The sequence below is a fragment of the Solea solea genome, chromosome 8 (genome assembly GCF_958295425.1).
Source record: "Solea solea chromosome 8, fSolSol10.1, whole genome shotgun sequence".
In the NCBI taxonomy this organism is placed as follows: Eukaryota; Metazoa; Chordata; class Actinopteri; order Pleuronectiformes; family Soleidae; genus Solea; species Solea solea.
In genome coordinates, this window is record NC_081141.1 from 532,517 (window position 1) to 552,474 (window position 19,958).

Genomic DNA, 19,958 nt, shown 5'->3' on the forward strand with positions numbered 1-19,958 from the left:
ACTGATCATGTCTGACTTACAGTTTGTAGAGTTAGATATAAAATAGAACAATCAAAACAACCTGAATAAAAGCATCAATGTGTTGATGTAGCAAAAGCTTGACACATGTAAATCATTGATGATTTATGTGCTTTACGTGCTTTATGTGCTTTACGTCTATCCTCACTGACCTTTACATTTCTCTATCTGTGAGCAAGTGTTTCCCTGATCCTGTTTCCCTGTCAATAATTCAGGCAGCCGTGGCCCAGTGGAGAGGGATCTTGGCTTGTAAACAGAGGATTGCCAGTTTGAACCCCGGCCACATCCAGTGTGTCAGGAGGGGCGACCCTGAGACAGGGATGTTGTTGCTGAGAACTACGGTTGTGTCCTCTTCTTCTTTGAATGAAACCATGTTGAGTAACTTTCTCTTTATTATAATAACACACGTGCAGCCTCATTTCTGAAAAACACGGAATCTTTAAAAAGGTCAGAGTGTTGTCCAGACTGGACTGGAGGACTTCAAGAGTTATTTCATTACTAAATGAATTGTACACTATTTTGATCATCATCAGTTTGAGTGTTAAAAAACATCAACAGATGAATCGATTATGAAAATAATGGTTAGTTAGATTCAACCATTAAATTGTGTTTTCTCACTTTGACTGATGTTCTCAGTCAGCAGCAGCTTATCCATCCTGAGTGTCCTCCGCATCCCATCTATTCTCTGTCGTCACAACACTACAACGGCACACTGCGCAGCACACGCCTGACCCAGAGCCAGAGCTTTACCAGCACAGACTGAACGGTACCAGAGTGAGAGCTCATTTAAAGAACCTGCTCATGAAGCTCTGAATGCGTCTCACCTGGCTCGAGGGTTCACTGCTGAATGAATCCATGTTGAAGTCCAGCAGCTCGCTGTGACAGCGCGCTGGCAGCGTGGCGGCGCCTCGACCGTGCAGATGCGGCGCCGCCGGCCTCATCTGGACAAAGTTCTCCTCTGTGGACGCGTGAGAGGAGGGAATGAAACCGGAGTCGTCGCTGGGATCAGCGGGAAGAGACGAGCTGAAACCATTGCAGCAGTTCTGGAGTTCTGAGTCTGTGCTGTCCCTGTTGTCTCGGGTGAACGACGACCGGGATATGACGCCGAACTTGCGGGTGCGTTTGCCGTTTGTTGGTGCGTCGCGGGGCCCGGACGCGGATGCGTCACAGCCGTCACTGCACACAGCGACTCTGACGTCACCGTTCACGTCACACGGAGCGAGAGGAGCCTGACGCTTGACGCGTCGCAGCAAGATCATGTAGATACAGCCTCCAGTCCAGCACTGGTCAGCCAGGTAACTGCAAGAATTCAGACACTCAGGTCAGTGGACACAAAGAAATACTAAAATCATTCAGTCAGTCTTGGTTCTATCGTTACTTTCTTCCTGTTATAAAGAGTTTATTCTGCTCACTGTCAACCAGCACTGAGTCACTGTGTGAAACGTTGGGTTTGGAGTAAAGAGCCAGCGGCGGGTTAGTCGTCTGTGAATCTATCTTAAAGGACTCGTTCTCCTGAGTCTGAACAGATCTTAGGTTTTGCATCACACAGATATGGAGCTGGAACACGACGTCCACAGAGCTGAGAGAAACTCATCTGTATTCATGTTGTTTGACTTTTTGAACCACAACACGGACACGGAAGTGAGAGCATGAAATCCAGCACGCATCGATCCTGCAGAAGCTGCTCAGTCCCACATGACAGAGGTGAGAAGGTCAAGTTTAGAGGAACCACACGATGCTGACAGAAAAGCTCAACATGATAAAGAGCTTGTATACTGGGAGGAGCCGGGGTAAAGGGGGCTGAGGAGGGGGCGAGTTAAGGGTCGTTACTGCTGTGAACTGACAGAATCACATGTTCTCAAAAATCTGTTGATTATTCTTCGATTCATCGAGTGTTTTGTTCCAGGAAATGTCAGAAATGTTTCATCAACATATCACAACACTTGGTTATTATGGTCTGTTTCTTGTCGTGATGAACACGCAAAGCTCATTCATTCATTCACACCTTTTAATGCAGTCACAGCAGTTATTTTCTATGCCCATTGATACGATGCCTGTGCACAAATATAATTCCTCTTCACCTGGTGTATCAGAGTTCATGATGACATCATACATTACCTGGCTCCACTGACGTCCACTCCCACCATCAGCTGTCCGTTCAGTGACAGCACCTCGTCCCTCAGTTTGATCCTCCCACAGCGAGCAGCTGGGCTCTTCTTCTTCACCTCAGTCACCCAGATGCAGCCCACGTCCAGGACGGGCCCCTGGTCCCGCCTCCTCCTCGGACCGCCCTTCTTTCTCCCGTCAGGGTCCCCGAAAATGGGGATATTCCCAAAGCTGAGGCCAAACTCGGGCGTGTCCCCGTCATCTTTGGTGAGGGAGAGGGCGTGGACCTCCACGTCTAACCCCTCCCCCCTGCAGGAGGAGGGGCTGGTTGATGGACTGACTGACGGCACTGCTTCATCCTCCATGAAGTTGAAGTGAATGTACTCCACCAGCTTGTGAACGGCAGCCAGACACACACTGAGCGTGTTAACGCTGCTGCTGCTGCTGCTGCTGCTGCTGCTGCTCACAGCGTTGTGATCCTCAGGCTGCAGAAGCAGTGAAAGAAGAATTTAACAACTCTCACTTATCAGCTAATATTTGTTTACTTCTAATCTTTATTTTTGTTATGTGTTAAGAAAAATGCACGTTTTTGTTCAAAATATATAAACATGACACCATGAATGAAATAATAATGTTAATAATACATGTTCTTTGTTTCATTTTAATTTTATTCCTTATTCATTTGCAGCTGTCGAGCATGTATTTATATTTTATTCTTGTTCTTTTCTTATATTTTGTATATAATTTATTCTACTGTAACATCTTTACATCTAAATGATTAAAATGACCTGTAACCTGTTGTAACCGGACATTATCTCTGGCAGGTAAAGTTTCCATGTGATTTCCCCCTTTAATTCTAACTGTAAACTAACTTCATTCTAACACTAAAACCAAATCTTAAGTCTCAAAAAAATCATTTTAAGTTGCAGGAATCCGTGTGCATATACAGTGTGTGTGTGTGTGTGTGTGTGTGTGTTGCTGCCACAGTAAGGTAACGTGTGGTTGTGAGGTCACTGTTGTACCTTGTGGCCCGGCGTGTCCTGACTCAGGTGGTGCTCCTGCTGTGATCTGGTGCTCTGCTCCCCCTGCCAGTCCTCCAGCAGAGGGAGGATGCTGAGGGCGTTGTCCTGAGTGATGGGCATCCTGGCATCCTGGGCCTTTTGGTGGGTTTCTCAGCAACAGCTACACTGATGCTTCCAAACGTCTGCACGGGCAACAGTGGAGGCCAAAAAGCCCCACATGCATCTGTGAGGGACGCTGGCTGCACACACGCTGAGGAAGTGATGCTACTCACAGATTTACAGAAGATGAGCCCGAGTGGAAAGTCTGCGATGTTTCTGTGGTGTCTGCAGCACCGGCTCATTACCTACAGGACACACAACAACAACAACAACAACAGGTTACACTGTAGCAACAACAACAACAACAGGTTACAATGTAGCAGCAACAGGTTACACTGTAGCAGCAACAGGTTACACTGTAGCAACAACAACAACAACAGGTTACACTGTAGCAACAACAACAACAACAGGTTACACTGTAGCAGCAACAGGTTACACTGTAGCAGCAACAGGTTCCACTGTAGCAACAACAACAACAACAGGTTACACTGTAGCAGCAACAGGTTACACTGTAGCAGCAACAGGTTCCACTGTAGCAACAACAACAACAACAGGTTACACTGTAGCAGCAACAGGTTACACTGTAGCAGCAACAGGTTACACTGTAGCAACAACAGGTTACACTGTAGCGGCAACAGGTTACACTGTAGCAACAACAGGTTACACTGTAGCAACAACAGGTTACACTGTAGCAACAACAGGTTACACTGTAGCAACAACAACAACAACAGGTTACACTGTAGCAACAAGAGGTTACACTGTAGCAACAAGAGGTTACACTGCAGCAACAACAGGTTACACTGTAGCAGCAACAGGTTACACTGTAGCAGCAACAACAACATGTTACACTGTAGCAACAACAGGTTACACTGTAGCAGCAACAGCAACATGTTACACTGTAGCAGCAACAGGTTACACTGTAGCAGCAACAACAACAGGTTACACTGTAGCACCAACAACAACAGGTTACACTGTAGCAACAACAGGTTACACTGCAGCAGCACATATAAAAGGTAAATACAGAATAGAATCACCTCCCAGTGACTGACAGTTTGAGTGTTTTCCAAAGTCATGACATGCAAGGAATTTAATCCTCAAGAGGCCGAAGAACAATGTTTTTTGACCTTTGGCCACAAAATGTTTAAGTGTTAATCCACGTGTTGAAAAGACTGTCGCTGTGTCCCAACAGTCGAGGCTGCATCCTCCAGGTCTGCACACTCTGAGAAATGAGACAATCTAACCCTCACAACTCACTAATTCTCCTTCTTCTTCTCCTAATAAATTCTGTCAGGCTGTTACACCAGCAGGTAAAACGCTGCCCTCCACAGTTTGCTAATGTAACCCTGAATCAGTCAAAACATCCTAAACATCACATATAAACATAAATAAATAAATAAATAAATAAATAAATAAATAAATAAATATATAAATAAAATAAATAAATAAATAAATAAATAAATGAATGAATGAATAAATAAATAAATAAATAAATAAATGAATGAATGAATGAATGAATGAATGAATGAATAAATAAATAAATAAATAAATAAATAAATACATTTCATTTTCCACATAGTTGTCCAACTAAGAGGTTAATTAGTTTATTTTATGTAATACTGGAGGAAATGGAAATGAAGATGTCGTCATGTTTGTCTCTCAGGCTGAGAGACAAACATGGACAAAGCAAACAGTTCCCTTTAAATCTCAAATGTTACTAATCTGGAAAAGTATATAGACTCTAATTTGACAGCAGGCACAGGGGTCACATCCAGTGTAACACTCGTGCCAGTCAATCCTGGATAAATGGGTAGTTTGTGTGAGGAAGGGCACACGGTGCAGATCCTCTGTTTGGGCCACGGTTTTGTCCTCATTACTGTACTTTAGTGTGAGGACTAAACAACAACAACAACAACAACATATTACACAATTATCTGACATTATATGAACCAGCAACTCATTTGATTTATGGAAAATATAACTGATGTTGAAAATAATCCTTAGTTGCAGCAAAGTCAACTGTGGACAACATGTGTTCACCTTCCTTCTCCTGCTGTTTCATTACTCCCACATTCTGCAGACTGCTTCATTTAAAGAGTGTCCTGTTTTAGTCTAGAGAGGACTCATTATTCCATAAGTGTGTGTGTGTGTGCGTGCGTAGCCTCTGTAAAGAAGGAAACAGCCATTGTCTGCATCCAGACTTCATCCTGACCATGTGGTCTAGATAAATCAGCTCATTATGTCCTTGTGTTGCATGCAGCATACTATATCATAATGTAATGTGTAATCTGCATCTATATCTACATCCATGTTTGCAGGTATACGACTGTCTTGTGACTCTAAAATGATCAAATCAAGGATATGAAGTGGTCTACCTGATGTGAATATCACATGGTATTTAAATGCATGGTGCTATCTACTCACATACTGTACATACACTTACATGAACTAGGATTACAGTGTAGCCGCGTCACAGCTGCTGAAAACTGTCCTCTGGACCAATTCTAAAGGTTTGTGTTAGTACTGCAGATGAATCTGTTTTATCTGGGAAGTCACATTTGTTTCCTTGACTTAAGATACGATCCCTGGTGTTGTGTTTTTGTTGTTGTTTACACTTTCAGGGCCTGCTTTCTTATTTCTATGTGAATTTCAAGGCTTATGTTCCCTGAATGGGAAACTTTGTTTATATCCCAAGTAGTTTGTTTACACTTGTACTTCTGTTCATCTCATGAGAACAATGGTTTATTTTTTTTTTAAAAATAACAACAACAACAACAACGTTATATTTAAGTTATGGTCGAAAGTCACACTGACATTTTGTGAAAACAAATGACAGATGAATCATGAAATAATGTTTTCATCAGTGTGTAATAATGTAAAACTAAGACTCAGGGATGTCACTGCACGGCTTCTGCTCCAGCGCCTCAAAAATAGGGAAAACAGGTGCAGTTGGCAGACAGTGTGATGTGTGTGTGTGTGTGCGTGTGATTTGTTTTCCAGCTTCCTAAGCTGCTAAGAATGGAAACTATTCAGCAAAGATCCAGAAAAGAGAACAACACACACACACACACACACACACACACACACACACACACACACACACACACAAGCAATGAACAAGTTCCTCAATAACAAAAATAGAGCAAGCACTCAGACACATTTCCAACAAGGTGTCTTAGTTTCCATCTTACCAACACAATGTTCCTCGTGACATAACCTACATGAAAACGTCATCAGTTGTCTGAGCTGTTTGGGTCCATGACCACGTTCTGACGACAGTATGATGATGTATATGAACATGAAGGATGAATATGATGCCATGTAGGTGCAGAGCTGCTGCTCTGATCTAAGCTCAACACTCACGAAAGCTGTCAGCACTGTTTATCCTTCTGCTTCATCGTCACTGTGTGAACGCACTGATCTAACAGACACAGTTGAAACTGTTTGGATTTGGATGTTGCTTTAAATGGGAGAAAAATGTGTTGCACAGCAGTGAAATGCTGTTAAAGCAACAGTAGTTGTAGTTTTAAGCACTTGTAACATTTAAAGTGCAGCAGGAGTGAAAAGCAGACGCTGAGAATAAGAAAACTGCTGACTGACTGATTTCAAACGTCCACAGCGCTGCCCTCTGAATGTTCATGTTGTTTTTCTGAAGCACGTCTAAAGCAGCAGAATCCATCAGAGGCCCATTCATAACAGAAGTGAGGAATCTGGGCTGAGTCTTATTCTACATGCTTAACTACAGACGCAGAGTGGAGCAGAGCCACATCTGTAGCAGATATAGACAAAAACACAGGCTACCATGAGACCACACTTAAATGACTATGCAGAGCCTGGGCTTCAAATAAACTGCTGGGCTCTGTGGTTCCATCTGTCTCTACTATTCCTGTACAAACAGAAACTGGACCTGGACCTGGACCTGGACCTGGACCGGGACCCGGACCGGGACCTGGACCGGGAGGTGCAGGTTTGCAAGAAAGTAGTGGAGATGAGGGTCGAACACTATCTCTAGAGAATGAAGCTTTCAGAAAACGGTATCAGGTGACGAATAATGCAATCACCACCCCATAATGCATCACTCAAGGGAGGAAGTCCAAGACATGGATGAGAGGTTTTCTCTGCATCGCTCTGAAAGGGCGAGTAAAGGCCTCTGCATCCATGGTCCATTCACGTTATATCACAATATTCAGCAACACATTCACTATGATATTAAAGGGCTGCAAACATCTACTTTTTACTTTAGTAAATCAGTTTCATTGTTAACCACAGACATGTTACTACAGTGTTTGTGTGCGTAAAACACCACATAGACACTGATTAGTCAGTCAATCAACAGTTAACTCTGATGCTGCATTGTTGCAGACACACAGGGGTGGAAATCCTCATGTGGGTGTATTCAGGGTTCAACTTGCATCACTCACCACAGGCGGCTGGAAAACCGCTCTCCTTCTCTTTATTTAGAAAACCTAAAGTGAGCAGGCACACACACACACACACACACACACACACAGTGGTTCACACAGTCCCACATTTATACCTCAACATTAAATGAAAGAGGTCATCACTAATATTATTTGATTCCACCTGGAGGGGGAAAAGCTTTTGTTACAGTTACTAGATTCACTAACTATAAAAACTAAGTATACTAAGAGTATAGAGAAGAATAAGAATTATATTCAGTAAAAATCTGTGTTATAATGTGCAAGAAGTGAATAAATGAAGTAACAATATATAGATTATAAACACATGAACAGTATATAAACATATACAAAGATAAGTGAATTATGTGCAGTGTTATAGCAATATTAGCTGTAGACATACAGTCAAACAGTAAATAATAATTGGCACAAATCTGCGCTCTGTCTCTGAGTAAATAAGGCGTTGTTCAAGGCTTTTAATTCTAGCCTTTACACAAAGAGACACAAAGAGACGCACAATCTGTCCATCAACTGCTGACACACATGCGTTAAATAACAACAGCATTAACCTGACATTTCCAGTAACAACCTAAATCCTTCTGAATGGAGCCCCTCCCACCTTGCAACATAATCTGGGGCTCAACTCATGGAACAGAATTAAAGTGCTGCAGTCTGCATTGATACAGAGATTAAGTCGGACTCACTGCAGGAATCTCTGCCTCTCACTGATATCATCAGCCAAAGAATGGTAATAATACAGATGTAATATCATGTTAATAACATCTTATTTCTCCTGTAATCACAAAGTAAATGATCGGTTACAACCGTGGGAATTGTGTGTGGGACATGAGGACGAGGAATTTCCACAATATACAAAAGACCAGTTACAATAAAGAAATCTGTACACGGCATTGTTTTCTATTTCAACTGTAACCTTCAAATTCTTTATTGAACTGAGTTACATAGAAATTCACAACTCATCCATCCATCCATCCATCCATTCATCATCCAGCCATCATCCATCCCTCCATCCATATTCCCATGCAGCATCTGTTAATAGACGCTGACACCAGTGACCACAAACATGAAGTGGTTGTGTTGCAGGCCCATAAAGATGAACACACATGACATGTTGTGATGTGTGATCTATAACAGTGATGACAACATGAGTCCTCTCATCTAAACACAATAGAAATTCATCTGAAACTAACGTTATCATTGGACTCATGTGAAACCATGAGGATGAATGTGGTCCAGAATAAACCAAACAGTAATGTTACCACTGTAAATCATCTATAACACAACACAGTAACAACACAACACTGCAACTCACACAGTAACAACACAACACATACACAACACTGCAACTCACAGTAACAACACAACACATACACAACACTTTAACTCACACACTAACAACACATACACAACACTGTAACTCACACACTAACAACATGTACACAACACTGTAACTCACACACTAACACAACACAACACATACACAACACTGTAACTCACACACTAACAACACAACATGTACACAACACTGCAACTCACACAGTAACAACACAACACATACACAACACTGTAACTCACACAGTAACAACACATACACAACACTGTAACTCACACAGTAACAACACAACACATACACAACACTGTAACTCACACAGTAACAACACATACACAACACTGTAACTCACACAGTAACAACACAACACATACACAACACTGCAACTCACACAGTAACAACACAACACATACACAACACTGCAACTCACACAGTAACAACACAACACATGCACAACACTTTAACTCACACACTAACAACACATACACAACACTGCAACTCACACACTAACAACACAACACATGCACAACACTTTAACTCACACACTAACAACACATACACAACACTGTAACTCACACACTAACAACATGTACACAACACTGTAACTCACACACTAACACAACACAACACATACACAACACTGTAACTCACACAGTAACAACACATACACAATACTGTAACTCACACAGTAACAACACAACACATACACAACACTTTAACTCACACAGTAACAACACATACACATACACACAGAAGCAGACATCAATAGCAACTGATTGTAACTCTCCACAGAGAAACAGAAGGCAACATAAACTGTCTTTTGTTATTAAGTTTAAAAAGTGTCGGCATCATTTGAGGAAATGTCTTCATCAAAGCATCAAAAACAAGTCTAAACTCTGCAGTAGTTGATTTCATGTCTTTTTTGAATCACTATTGTGATTCTTTTAGCAACAAAGCATCATTTCAGTCTTCTCTGGATTTTGACATATTGTCTCGTCCTGTTAACTAGTGTCTTCTGTTATTTGAGGGTCAAAGGTTGGGGGTGGGAACTGCGAACATGGGCAGAGCATCTGGTAATTCAACTCCAAACCTTTCATTTGAGTCGCACTAACATGTTTACATATATTTTAACATAATAATTTGATTTCATTATAAGAGTGTTCTCTGTGCTCATCCTCTCTTTAGACTGTCCTTCACATGTGGAGTCGTCAGTAACTGCTGGTGCACCATGAAGGTGTATGAAGTCTCTCTGCCTCTGAGGGCGACAGCAGGGATTAGTTGCCCCCCCCCCAGGATGACCTACATGTCTCACCCCACCCATCCATCCATCCATCCTCCCCCTCTGCTCCACTCCCAGTCACCATATGGCCAAAGATTAGAAAAAGCACTCATTTCAGAACATGACAATTGTGCGTCTGTTACAGAGTGAAGGACGTACATTAATGTCGTCCCACGGTTTTGACCGATATCGGTTTTTCACGGCCAATATCAATAACTGATACTTGGAACCAATATGTATTAACAGACGTACGGTTTCAAGGCATTTCCTTTTAATCTGATGTCTGTCTATCAGCTGTTGATGATGGGATGTTTGATGGCTAACACCGACTGTTGCATTACATCAGGTTTGTGCCACTATGACACTGGACATTGGATGAAGGTCTAGACAATTATGTAAAATGTTATTTCTTTAAGCCAGAATGTGAGACCTGGTGCTGGAGAGAAGCTTTCTCTGGTTACCACAGCGACGTCTTTCATGGCTGACGTGCTTTTGTTGCCATTGTTGGGTGCACTCTGACAAAAACACCAGGAACGTGGAGAACAGCCTCGCCTGAGTGTGGATGAACTGTGATCTGATTGGCTGATGCTTCTGCTGCCATTCAGTTAAACATTTCCCAACTTCTACCACGAGCAAAGCAAAGCAATAAATCCACAATGCAGTGATGCCAAGCCATTCAGAGTGAATGAGTCGTGTCCGCCTCATACATGTGAATGCAGTGGTAGAGTCCGCCCACTAATGGTAGGTGCCATAAAACATCTGGGGCAAAGCGAAACTGGCTCTTTTTTAAGAACCCCCATTTTAAGATGTTTTTAAAAGTTGAGTTTTTTTCTGTCATTTCTAATACTTGGTGTTCACTAAAGCACTTTAAATAGTTGACTTTTAGCACAGAAACGTGGTTTTCTCATGTGAGCAGTCAAACCAGCACATTCAATGTTTTATCAAATGAAAAACAGAAGAAATTCTTTTAATGGTAAAATATAAATATAGCATGCAGAACTACAACTTTAAATACCTATAGACCTAAGTGATCCACCATAAGCTTCAGTATAAATTCAGCTTATTAAATTAAAGGTGCATTATGCAACAATTGCCTCTTTGGTGACTGGGGACCGTCGACAGGCTAGCGCTCCATCACAGAGACAAACAACCTTCCACTGTCACAGTCACACCTACGGTCAATGGAGAGTGTTTGATTTGATTAAACCTGAACATCTGAGGACTGTGGACTGTGGGAGGAAACCAGAGAACCTGGAGAAAACCCACATGACCAATAATAAATCATCAATAATAGTGTCTGTGAATGCTTAGTACCAGATTAATGCTCACAGCTACGTTTAAAGCAGAACCACGGAGGCTTTTTCCCCTCATTTAACAGCTTCAGAGTCCTCTGTGAGGACACTGTGTCAGCCACATGGGCTACTGTGTGGCCCGTTGCATTTTCCTTTTGATAGAAAAAGAAACGTTGTTATAAAACATGCACAATAAGTGGTCTTTAATCGGCGAGGCTTTCAGAGGTGAGGCTGATTCAGGACTCTGAGGCTGAACAAGGGAGCGGGGATTAGAGATGTTTGTTTTCAGGCCACGGTGAGCTGCTGTCAGCAGTTTGTCAGCGGTGAACTGTGCAGAGAGCAGAGCTGGAGCTGAGACTTTTCTTTCACTCACCGTTTTCATACAAATGTTCCTGTGGTGTGGTGAGCATCCTGCAACCAGCAACACACGTGCAGCACAGTCACTGAACTACAAGTCAACAACATTGACTGTACACACACACACACACACACACACACACAACAACACAAACAAAAGAAGCATGTTGCATTTGGTAACTTTTCAACTTTTAGTAACAATATGCTACATGAGTACGACACTGTCATGGACCATCAGTGAGGAACACAACACAGGAGCTACTTCAAAGAAAAGGTGGGTTTTTATTTGACCTTTTTTTGACTTAATTTAACCACAAATAAACTGAATCAACAGACGTCCTAAACAAAGGCTCAGACAAACCAAATGAAACAACTAAATGGGCAACAACACAAAACACAACTAACGAAACCCCTGAGGTGGGAGGTGCCAAAGTCAGAATTTGGCTCCGCCTCATGTCTCTAGATTAAGCCATAATCTGAACCCAATCAAAATCTGACAGCAAGAATCTGCAATCTCCTAAAAAGCAGAGCCAATCACAAATACCTGGAGCACCAGTGACGTCTGAATCCATCCAACATGACGGAAAGAACATTAACTGTTTCCTGTTATTATAAATAAGTGACAAGTAGAAGCTCATTTTCCTTAAATTTCCACTCTAATAGATAGATAGATACTTTATTCATCTCACAGAGAAATATAAATGGTTTTATAGTGTATGAAACTACTGATGAAATGGTTTATAAAGCACTTTACTCGTCTTGATAATCACTCAAAACTACTTTACACTATAGTTTTGCCTTTCAACCATTCACTCATTCACTCATTCACTCATTCACCCACACTTTCATACAGCGCATCTTCTATCACTCATCTGTCTTACCCATCCACAGCCATCAAGACCAACGTGGGGGTAGTTGTCTTGCCCAAGGACACATCGGCACGTAGACTAGCTGAGCCGGGAATCAAACCCACAACCTTGATCTACCATCGCTCGTTTAACTAATGGGCCAATTATTATTAAGTATACACATTGTGTAATTATGTAGTTAATACATCATTTTTTATTTTTTATACATAAAATACAAATTGGAGGGAAAGACCAAAATTGTTATTAAGAAATGTTATTTAAGTTAAAGAATGTTGTGAATTATGGTCAAAGGAGAGGGAACCTGGCTTGTGACTGGAGGGTTGCCAGTTTGAGTCCATGGTTGGACACTTTCAAATCTCTGTCAAGTCAAGTGCAGAAGCTGCAGACTCTACTCTCATCAACACAACACAACACAATATATATATAACAGATAATTAGCTAGATAGTTCTATATCTATCCATATATACAAATGAATCTGCATCATGTTTTTTAATGTTATTATTTTGCATGCCTGTCTGCTTATGAAAAAACTAAAATGTTTATATTGATATGTGACAGTGTTTCTTTAAATTATCCCAAATTCAAGTTTCCACTGTGCAATAGTTCTGAAATGTTGGTTTCTGTAGATTTATCTAATTCCACAGAGGAAATCAGAGATTTTACATCATGACACACAGAAGTTGTGCTGCTGCCTCCATCAGTAAAAAATCCTTAACTTTCACTTCAAGTCCTCACCTTTATTTGTGTAACCCTGCACTGAGTGTGCCTGTGTGTGTGTGTGCACGTACTAACATGTGGGCCGGTGTGAATGCACTCGCTGCAGAATCCATTCATACTGTGGTTGTCTGGGGGCCAGGACTTTCTGTCGGCACAGCTGCCTACAGAACTGCTTTGTGGGGGTTTGAAAATAATTAACAGATGTATGAAAATCCAGTGTGGATGAAAGGAGGCTCTGTGACGCTACAGTCACAACTGCTGCTAAACAACACAACACAACACAAATGTCCAAACTGCTTCTGAATGCATGGAAACCATTACAGTGTCTGTATGAGCACAGAAGACGAGCGGCTCGTGCATTCAGTCAATCTGTTCAGACTTGACTGTGTTGACAGCAGCATGGGCCAGTTTAAACATGTACTCATGTACAATAAGAAGAAGCAACCAATGCCAGTTAAAACATGTACTCATGTACAATAAGAAGAAGCAACCAATGCCAGTTAAAACATGTACTCTTACAATAAGAAGAAGCAACCAACGCCCTTTAGTCTCAGAGCCAGTGATCCAATCATGACACAGACGTGCACACGCCTCAATTTATAAGTGAGCTTTACAACTTAGACACTCAGACCAATGCTCATACTGTATGTACTCTGATATATGTATATATATGTATGTATATATATATGTGTATATATATATGTGTATGCACTCTGATACACATATATGTATATATATGATATACATATATGTATATACATATATATGTATATATACATACAATATAAACCTCACATTACCCCACAATAATAAACAGATTTCAAAATAAAAGCATCCTTTTGATATAGATCAGCAGATCAGACTGTTGTTCAAACTGCAAAGCAGTGTCCTCAAAGGTCTTATTTTTTAGTCTCTTTGTTAAAAGAAGCAAAGAAACAAGAAAATATTCACATTTAAGGAGCTGAAAATTCAGAGAGTTATTTTAAATATAAAACCAACATTTAGTCATTGATTAATCGTCGCAGTTTTACTCTGAACACGACTGGAGCTGCTCTGCTTTGTTTTTCTCTTGTCAAATACATGTTGGACACAACAGATAAAGTACTTCACAAGCACATTAGAGACAAAAGAGATAAACAACAAAGACTCAGTGCCTACAGTGATCAATTATCAAGTGTAGGACTAAAGAAATGCCAGTTCTACTCACATACCAGAGTCTGACTGATTGGATAAATGAAAACACTTGGAAAAGCCTTTTCTGCGTGGATTACCCTCGAGAGGAAAAGAGTTATTAATGGAGGTGGAAAGTGGAAATGATCCGAGCAGAAATATTAGAATGAAAACAAATATTCAATGGAACTAAAAATCTCTTTTGGAAGCTCGTGGCCCATGCAGATGGTATGTGGAGTGAAGTGAAGTGTGAACTGTAAATCACTGAAGGTGGTAGGCTGGGAATGATCAGTGCAGTCTGGATGGCAGCCTGTCCATGTAAAAGCCATCACATTACTTCATAGTGAGGTCACTGAGGAAAGCAGCCAGCCCAGGCTTCCTCAGCAGCAACGCACAAGGTAGACCCATCTGAGAGCAGCTCAGTCTGCCACGACAGAGGGACGGAGGGACGGAGGGACAGAGGGACAGAGGGACGGAGGGACGGAGGGAGAGAGGGACAGAGGGAGAGACATAGACAGAGAGAGAGAGATGGAGAGAGAGAGACAGAGGGACGGAGGGACAGAGGGACAGAGGGATGCACTGAAGAGGGCGCCAAAACCAACAAAAGAAATGAGCCAAACTTAAACTTTGGTGGGAAAGTTAAAAATGTAACCTTAAAAAATAACAGCATGGTCCAGCAGCAGGCGGCGCAAGGGATTCACCTTATGTGACTAATAGCAAATGTAATAATAATGTCTTTATTGATGTGTGTGTGGGGAATATCTTATTTAAAATAATAATATTCACACACACACACACACACACGACACGAATGTCGCATGGATCGCTCCAACACTCGAGTTGAAAGTCAACTTGGGCGAATAATTTGCAACTACGCAATGACCCTGTGACGACCCCTGGACGGGGAGGAGCCAAAAGCAAAAAAAACAACAAAAACAAACAAAGCGTAGGTAGAATTAATTTTGATGTTATTGATCCATAATTCTAAAATAACCTTTAACGTAATGTCACGTCTACAAATATAATATATAAGTCAAATCATGTGAGAGAAAGAACGACACTTCTGCTTCTGAGCAAACATGAGCTGATACAGTGTTCAGTATCAGTATCAGACCGATACAGACCAATATGATCCAAAAACTAAATAAACCACGTGACTAAACACAGGCTGTACAGACGGACTTATAACCATGTGAGTGAAGACTTTAATTTAGTCAAACGACTCTGTAGCTGTTATTACTTCATGTTTATTTATTTTGCAGTATGAAGAAAATGTTTATCTACATCTGCTGTAACGTGAATATGGAAAATAATATGTTTATGTTACTGCAGAAGAGAGAGAATGACCTCTGCAGGAAGTTTATATATATATATATATATGGATATATTATAGGTTATTGACCCGAGCACTCAATATATCAGCGTATCTGATTTCCAACATCATGAATCCCTGACGACGACTGTAATGGACTGACATAGATACTGAAACTGTTATGAGATATTGGTTTCACCATCACACATGAAACAGTGGTATTGATCCATCCTGAGCTCTTTTTCAGTAATGTAATGCAGTAGAAATTCAATCTAAAAGTAATATAGCTTATTACTTTGATAGTGAGTAATAAGTTAATAAGTATTTCCGGGTTTTTTATTTTTTATTTTGGTGACATATCACCGTCCTTCGTTGAGCAACACGATAATCGATACACGAGGGCAAATATCAATATTTTAAACTCTAAAATAAACAGTCGCTGCAGTTTCACTCATCAGACAGTGAAGAAAGTTACGTTAACAGACGCTCCATCCACGTTCAATACATAGACTCTTTGTTATTGGCCACTTTGTTCTCTATGTTCTCACAGACGTTTGTTTGCTTCAGTTCGACACATATTATGATGTATCGCTGTATGATCGTCTGATAACAGAATCATTGTGTCGTGATATTATTGGTTGGAACGCCGAGTTTCTTGGTGCATCCCCGTTGAAGGAATTCCCCCGTGACCTCGGAAATCCTGAGCTCCGACTACAAATGGAGTCAAAATCTTTACAAATGGAAAAACACTTTTTTAAAGACACAATGTTGCGATAAAAAAACTAAATGCAGGCCCCTGAGAACTTTACTGAAAGTGAAAGTGAAAGTAGGCTTAACTGAGCTCAGTTAAGCTCTAATAACTGGTCAGAAGCAGGTAACTGTGAGCTTTCAAACCAACACAGTGACCACAGTGTTTTGAAGCCTCTTGAAAACACTGCAGACGTATCGGAAACACAATATCAACATAACAATAACAGAATTTCAGTAACGTGGGTATAGACTTAATTCAGTGATTGTTTTGATTGAAATCAGTCGATCACTGATGGCTCACAAGAGGTTGTTTTGAGTGATCAAATAAATTTGAATGAAAATTCACTTGAATGTGTTTTAATAAGACACACATAACAGAGTTATCATTGGTTTGTCACATATAGTAAATATCTTGGACATGGCTGCTTTACCTATTCAAACTGTACATTCACTTTATGTAGTATAACATAAATGTTCAGAGTACTACTTCATTATTTTAACGTTATCATATATTAATTATTGTGAATGAAAAGCTGTTTATTGAACCTTTACATTAACGTGATTAAGCAGTACTTTCCTACAGTATATAAACTACTTTACAGTAGTTGTAATTTACTGTATTTAACTGCCTTTGCTGCAGTAGTTATAATTCATATTACTGTGTGTCCATTTCTGGATAAATAATAAATCCTCTGGATGTTTTTGGGGCCCCCCAGGTTCCCCCATTCTCTCTGAACGCCTCTGAGGTCACATTAAAAATGGACTCAGCACAACTGAACACATTGGAGCGTGCGCGCGCGCGTGTGTGTGTGTGTGTGTGTGTGTGTGTGTCTGTGTAATGTAGTAAAGTGTCAGACAGTCTCAGAGCTCACCTTCAACTACATGGTCCTTCACTTCCAAGTCTCCTCATCCCGCATCACAGATGACAGTATTCCATGTTTCCTTTCTTCTCTTTCAAAATAATCAAATGAAAAAGACCAGGTTGTTGTTTATTCTCCCCAAAGAACTGACGTTCCACTTCTAAAAAACCATTAAATCCGCGTAAAGAATAAAGTCTCGTAAGGCTGCGTTCACGTTCACCTGGGGAAAAAAAGTGTCTCCGGACTCCAAGGCTCCATGAAGCGGCTGTTTCCTGTAGGAACAGAAGTGAAGCAGTGAGACAGTTTAACAGTAGAAGAGAAAGACTGCTGTGTTTGGATCGTGTGTTCCAGCAGAAAAACTGATGAGCTTTCACACTAACGCTGCTGCTGCTGCTGCTGCTGCAGGAGGAGGAGGAGGAGGGCGGAGACTACTCTGTAGAGGCGGTGGCTTTACTCTAAACCACGCCCCCAGACCGCTTCCTCCTATAGTATACTAAATCCATATGTTGCATATGTGATGCACTAGTCTTAATTATTATTAATGTTAATGTTATTATATAATTATCATTATATTATTGTCATAATCACAACTACATTGGGCCAAAACAGCGAGAATATAAAATAAAATACACATGTGATCTAATCGATACATAAAGTAATACTTACACTACAATAATACACATATTTCTCACACACATTAATAGTTATCTTTGTTTAAATGTTCACATTGAGTGCACTTATGTAGTCGTTCTGATGATTATATGACTTTTGCTGCTGCCTTTGTTTTCTTTTTTTAATTTTAAAAGTAGTCATGTAGAACATATAGAAACCAGAGGTAGTGTAGCACATATAGGGTATACAAACATATAACACAAAGGAAAATAATAATAATAATAAAATGAAATGCAGGTGTTAAAACTAAGAGAATACATCAACTGTCTTCAGCTAACTGTCTTGGATATGGATTGTATGTAGTGTTCAATATCTTTTACAAAAACAAGAAATTTAGATTTTTTTTTTCCAAATTTGCATTTATATATATAAAGATTTGGCTAATAAAATCAACTGATTCATATACAGGATATATAAGAGGATTAGAGCCACATATGGAAGAAAAAAAAACAGCTAGACTTCTGGTTTTTTCTCAGAATTCTGACTTCTTTGTTTTTTTTATTTTGTTTCAGAAAAAACATTTTTAACCGCAATTTGTTTTATTAATTATTTGTTTTTATTCACTGAGATGAGGCAGTATTATTAACACATGCTAGTGTTATAACAGGCTAATGTGATGCACACAGCAGTCAGTATTAGTGAGCTGGATCCAGTTGTTTCAGTGGTATAAACACGATGACTCACCCCAGCCTTAGTAAACACATGATGTTGATGAATCCCAGCCCTCAATGAAACCAAAGTCACAGACAAGGCAACACGGTGAACATGTCACTTTGTATTATAACATCTCACTTCAAACAAAAGGCTCATCTTAACAAATCTGAATCTTAAAATGATCTTAACCCAGTTTCCTCACCATTCCACAACCTTATCTGACTCCACTGCTCACTCCCCTGCACCAAGGGTTAAGATATTTGTAAGATATTAAACAGGTAGAAGAACAGAGGGGTTTAGACTCGGAGTGTAATCCAATAATCTGAGCCTGAGAGCACAACTAAGAGCTGGTCCAGACAGGCCTGAGCCAGTCCTAACTATAAGATTGTTAGAAAACTGGTAGGTGATTTCCCGAGTAAATCAACTGCTCAGCTCTTTGATCAGGAATGATGGTTCCATAACAATGAAGACTTTATGTGAGCACAACATTTTTTTAATTCATTTCAGAAATTAAACAGGAACCTAATGAAGTGAAGGTAATATGGACGAAATACAATTCCCTCTCTGGATTCTTGTCTGTACACGTGCTTCAGCATTCAGAGTTTTTTGAGAGACAATTATCTTAGACATGCAACACTGGGCGAAATTTAAGGGAAAGATTGACAATGTGCTCAAATAATAAATATTGTCTATTGTTATTATTAATGATAATAATAATAATAATAATAATACAGCTCTTTCTCTCAATATAATGCCCACATTTTTCTCATTCACTTAATTATGTATGTATTCATTTATTTTATATTCTTATTACGTTTTAATTTTGGTTTTGTGGTATCATTGCTGGTGTTCAGCTCATTGTACAGGTGACGGGTGAGGCCAGAACAAGCTTTGAGATTCAGCCTATTCACTTTTAAGGGTCACAGATTTTGAGAAATGTATATTGAACTTGTTTTGATTTTTTTAACAACAAAATAAAAATGTATTCATTCATTCACTGTATTCTTGCTCTTT

The 19,958-nt window shown here is 40.3% G+C and overlaps 1 protein-coding gene across 1 annotated transcript in view; it reads right to left on the bottom strand.

The window, feature by feature from the left end:
* pdzd2 (PDZ domain containing 2) overlaps nucleotides 1-18,009 on the bottom strand; it is a 39,154-nt gene extending 21,145 nt beyond the window's left edge. The window contains exons 1-4 of the mRNA XM_058635819.1: nucleotides 17,631-18,009; nucleotides 3,147-3,490; nucleotides 2,137-2,609; nucleotides 843-1,317 (exon numbers count right to left, since the gene is read on the bottom strand). Coding sequence (XP_058491802.1) covers nucleotides 843-1,317; nucleotides 2,137-2,609; nucleotides 3,147-3,266 — 1,068 coding nt within the window. The 5' untranslated portion in view covers nucleotides 3,267-3,490; nucleotides 17,631-18,009. The remainder of the gene's footprint in view (nucleotides 1-842; nucleotides 1,318-2,136; nucleotides 2,610-3,146; nucleotides 3,491-17,630) is intronic.
* Between the last annotated feature and the right edge of the window lie 1,949 nt (nucleotides 18,010-19,958).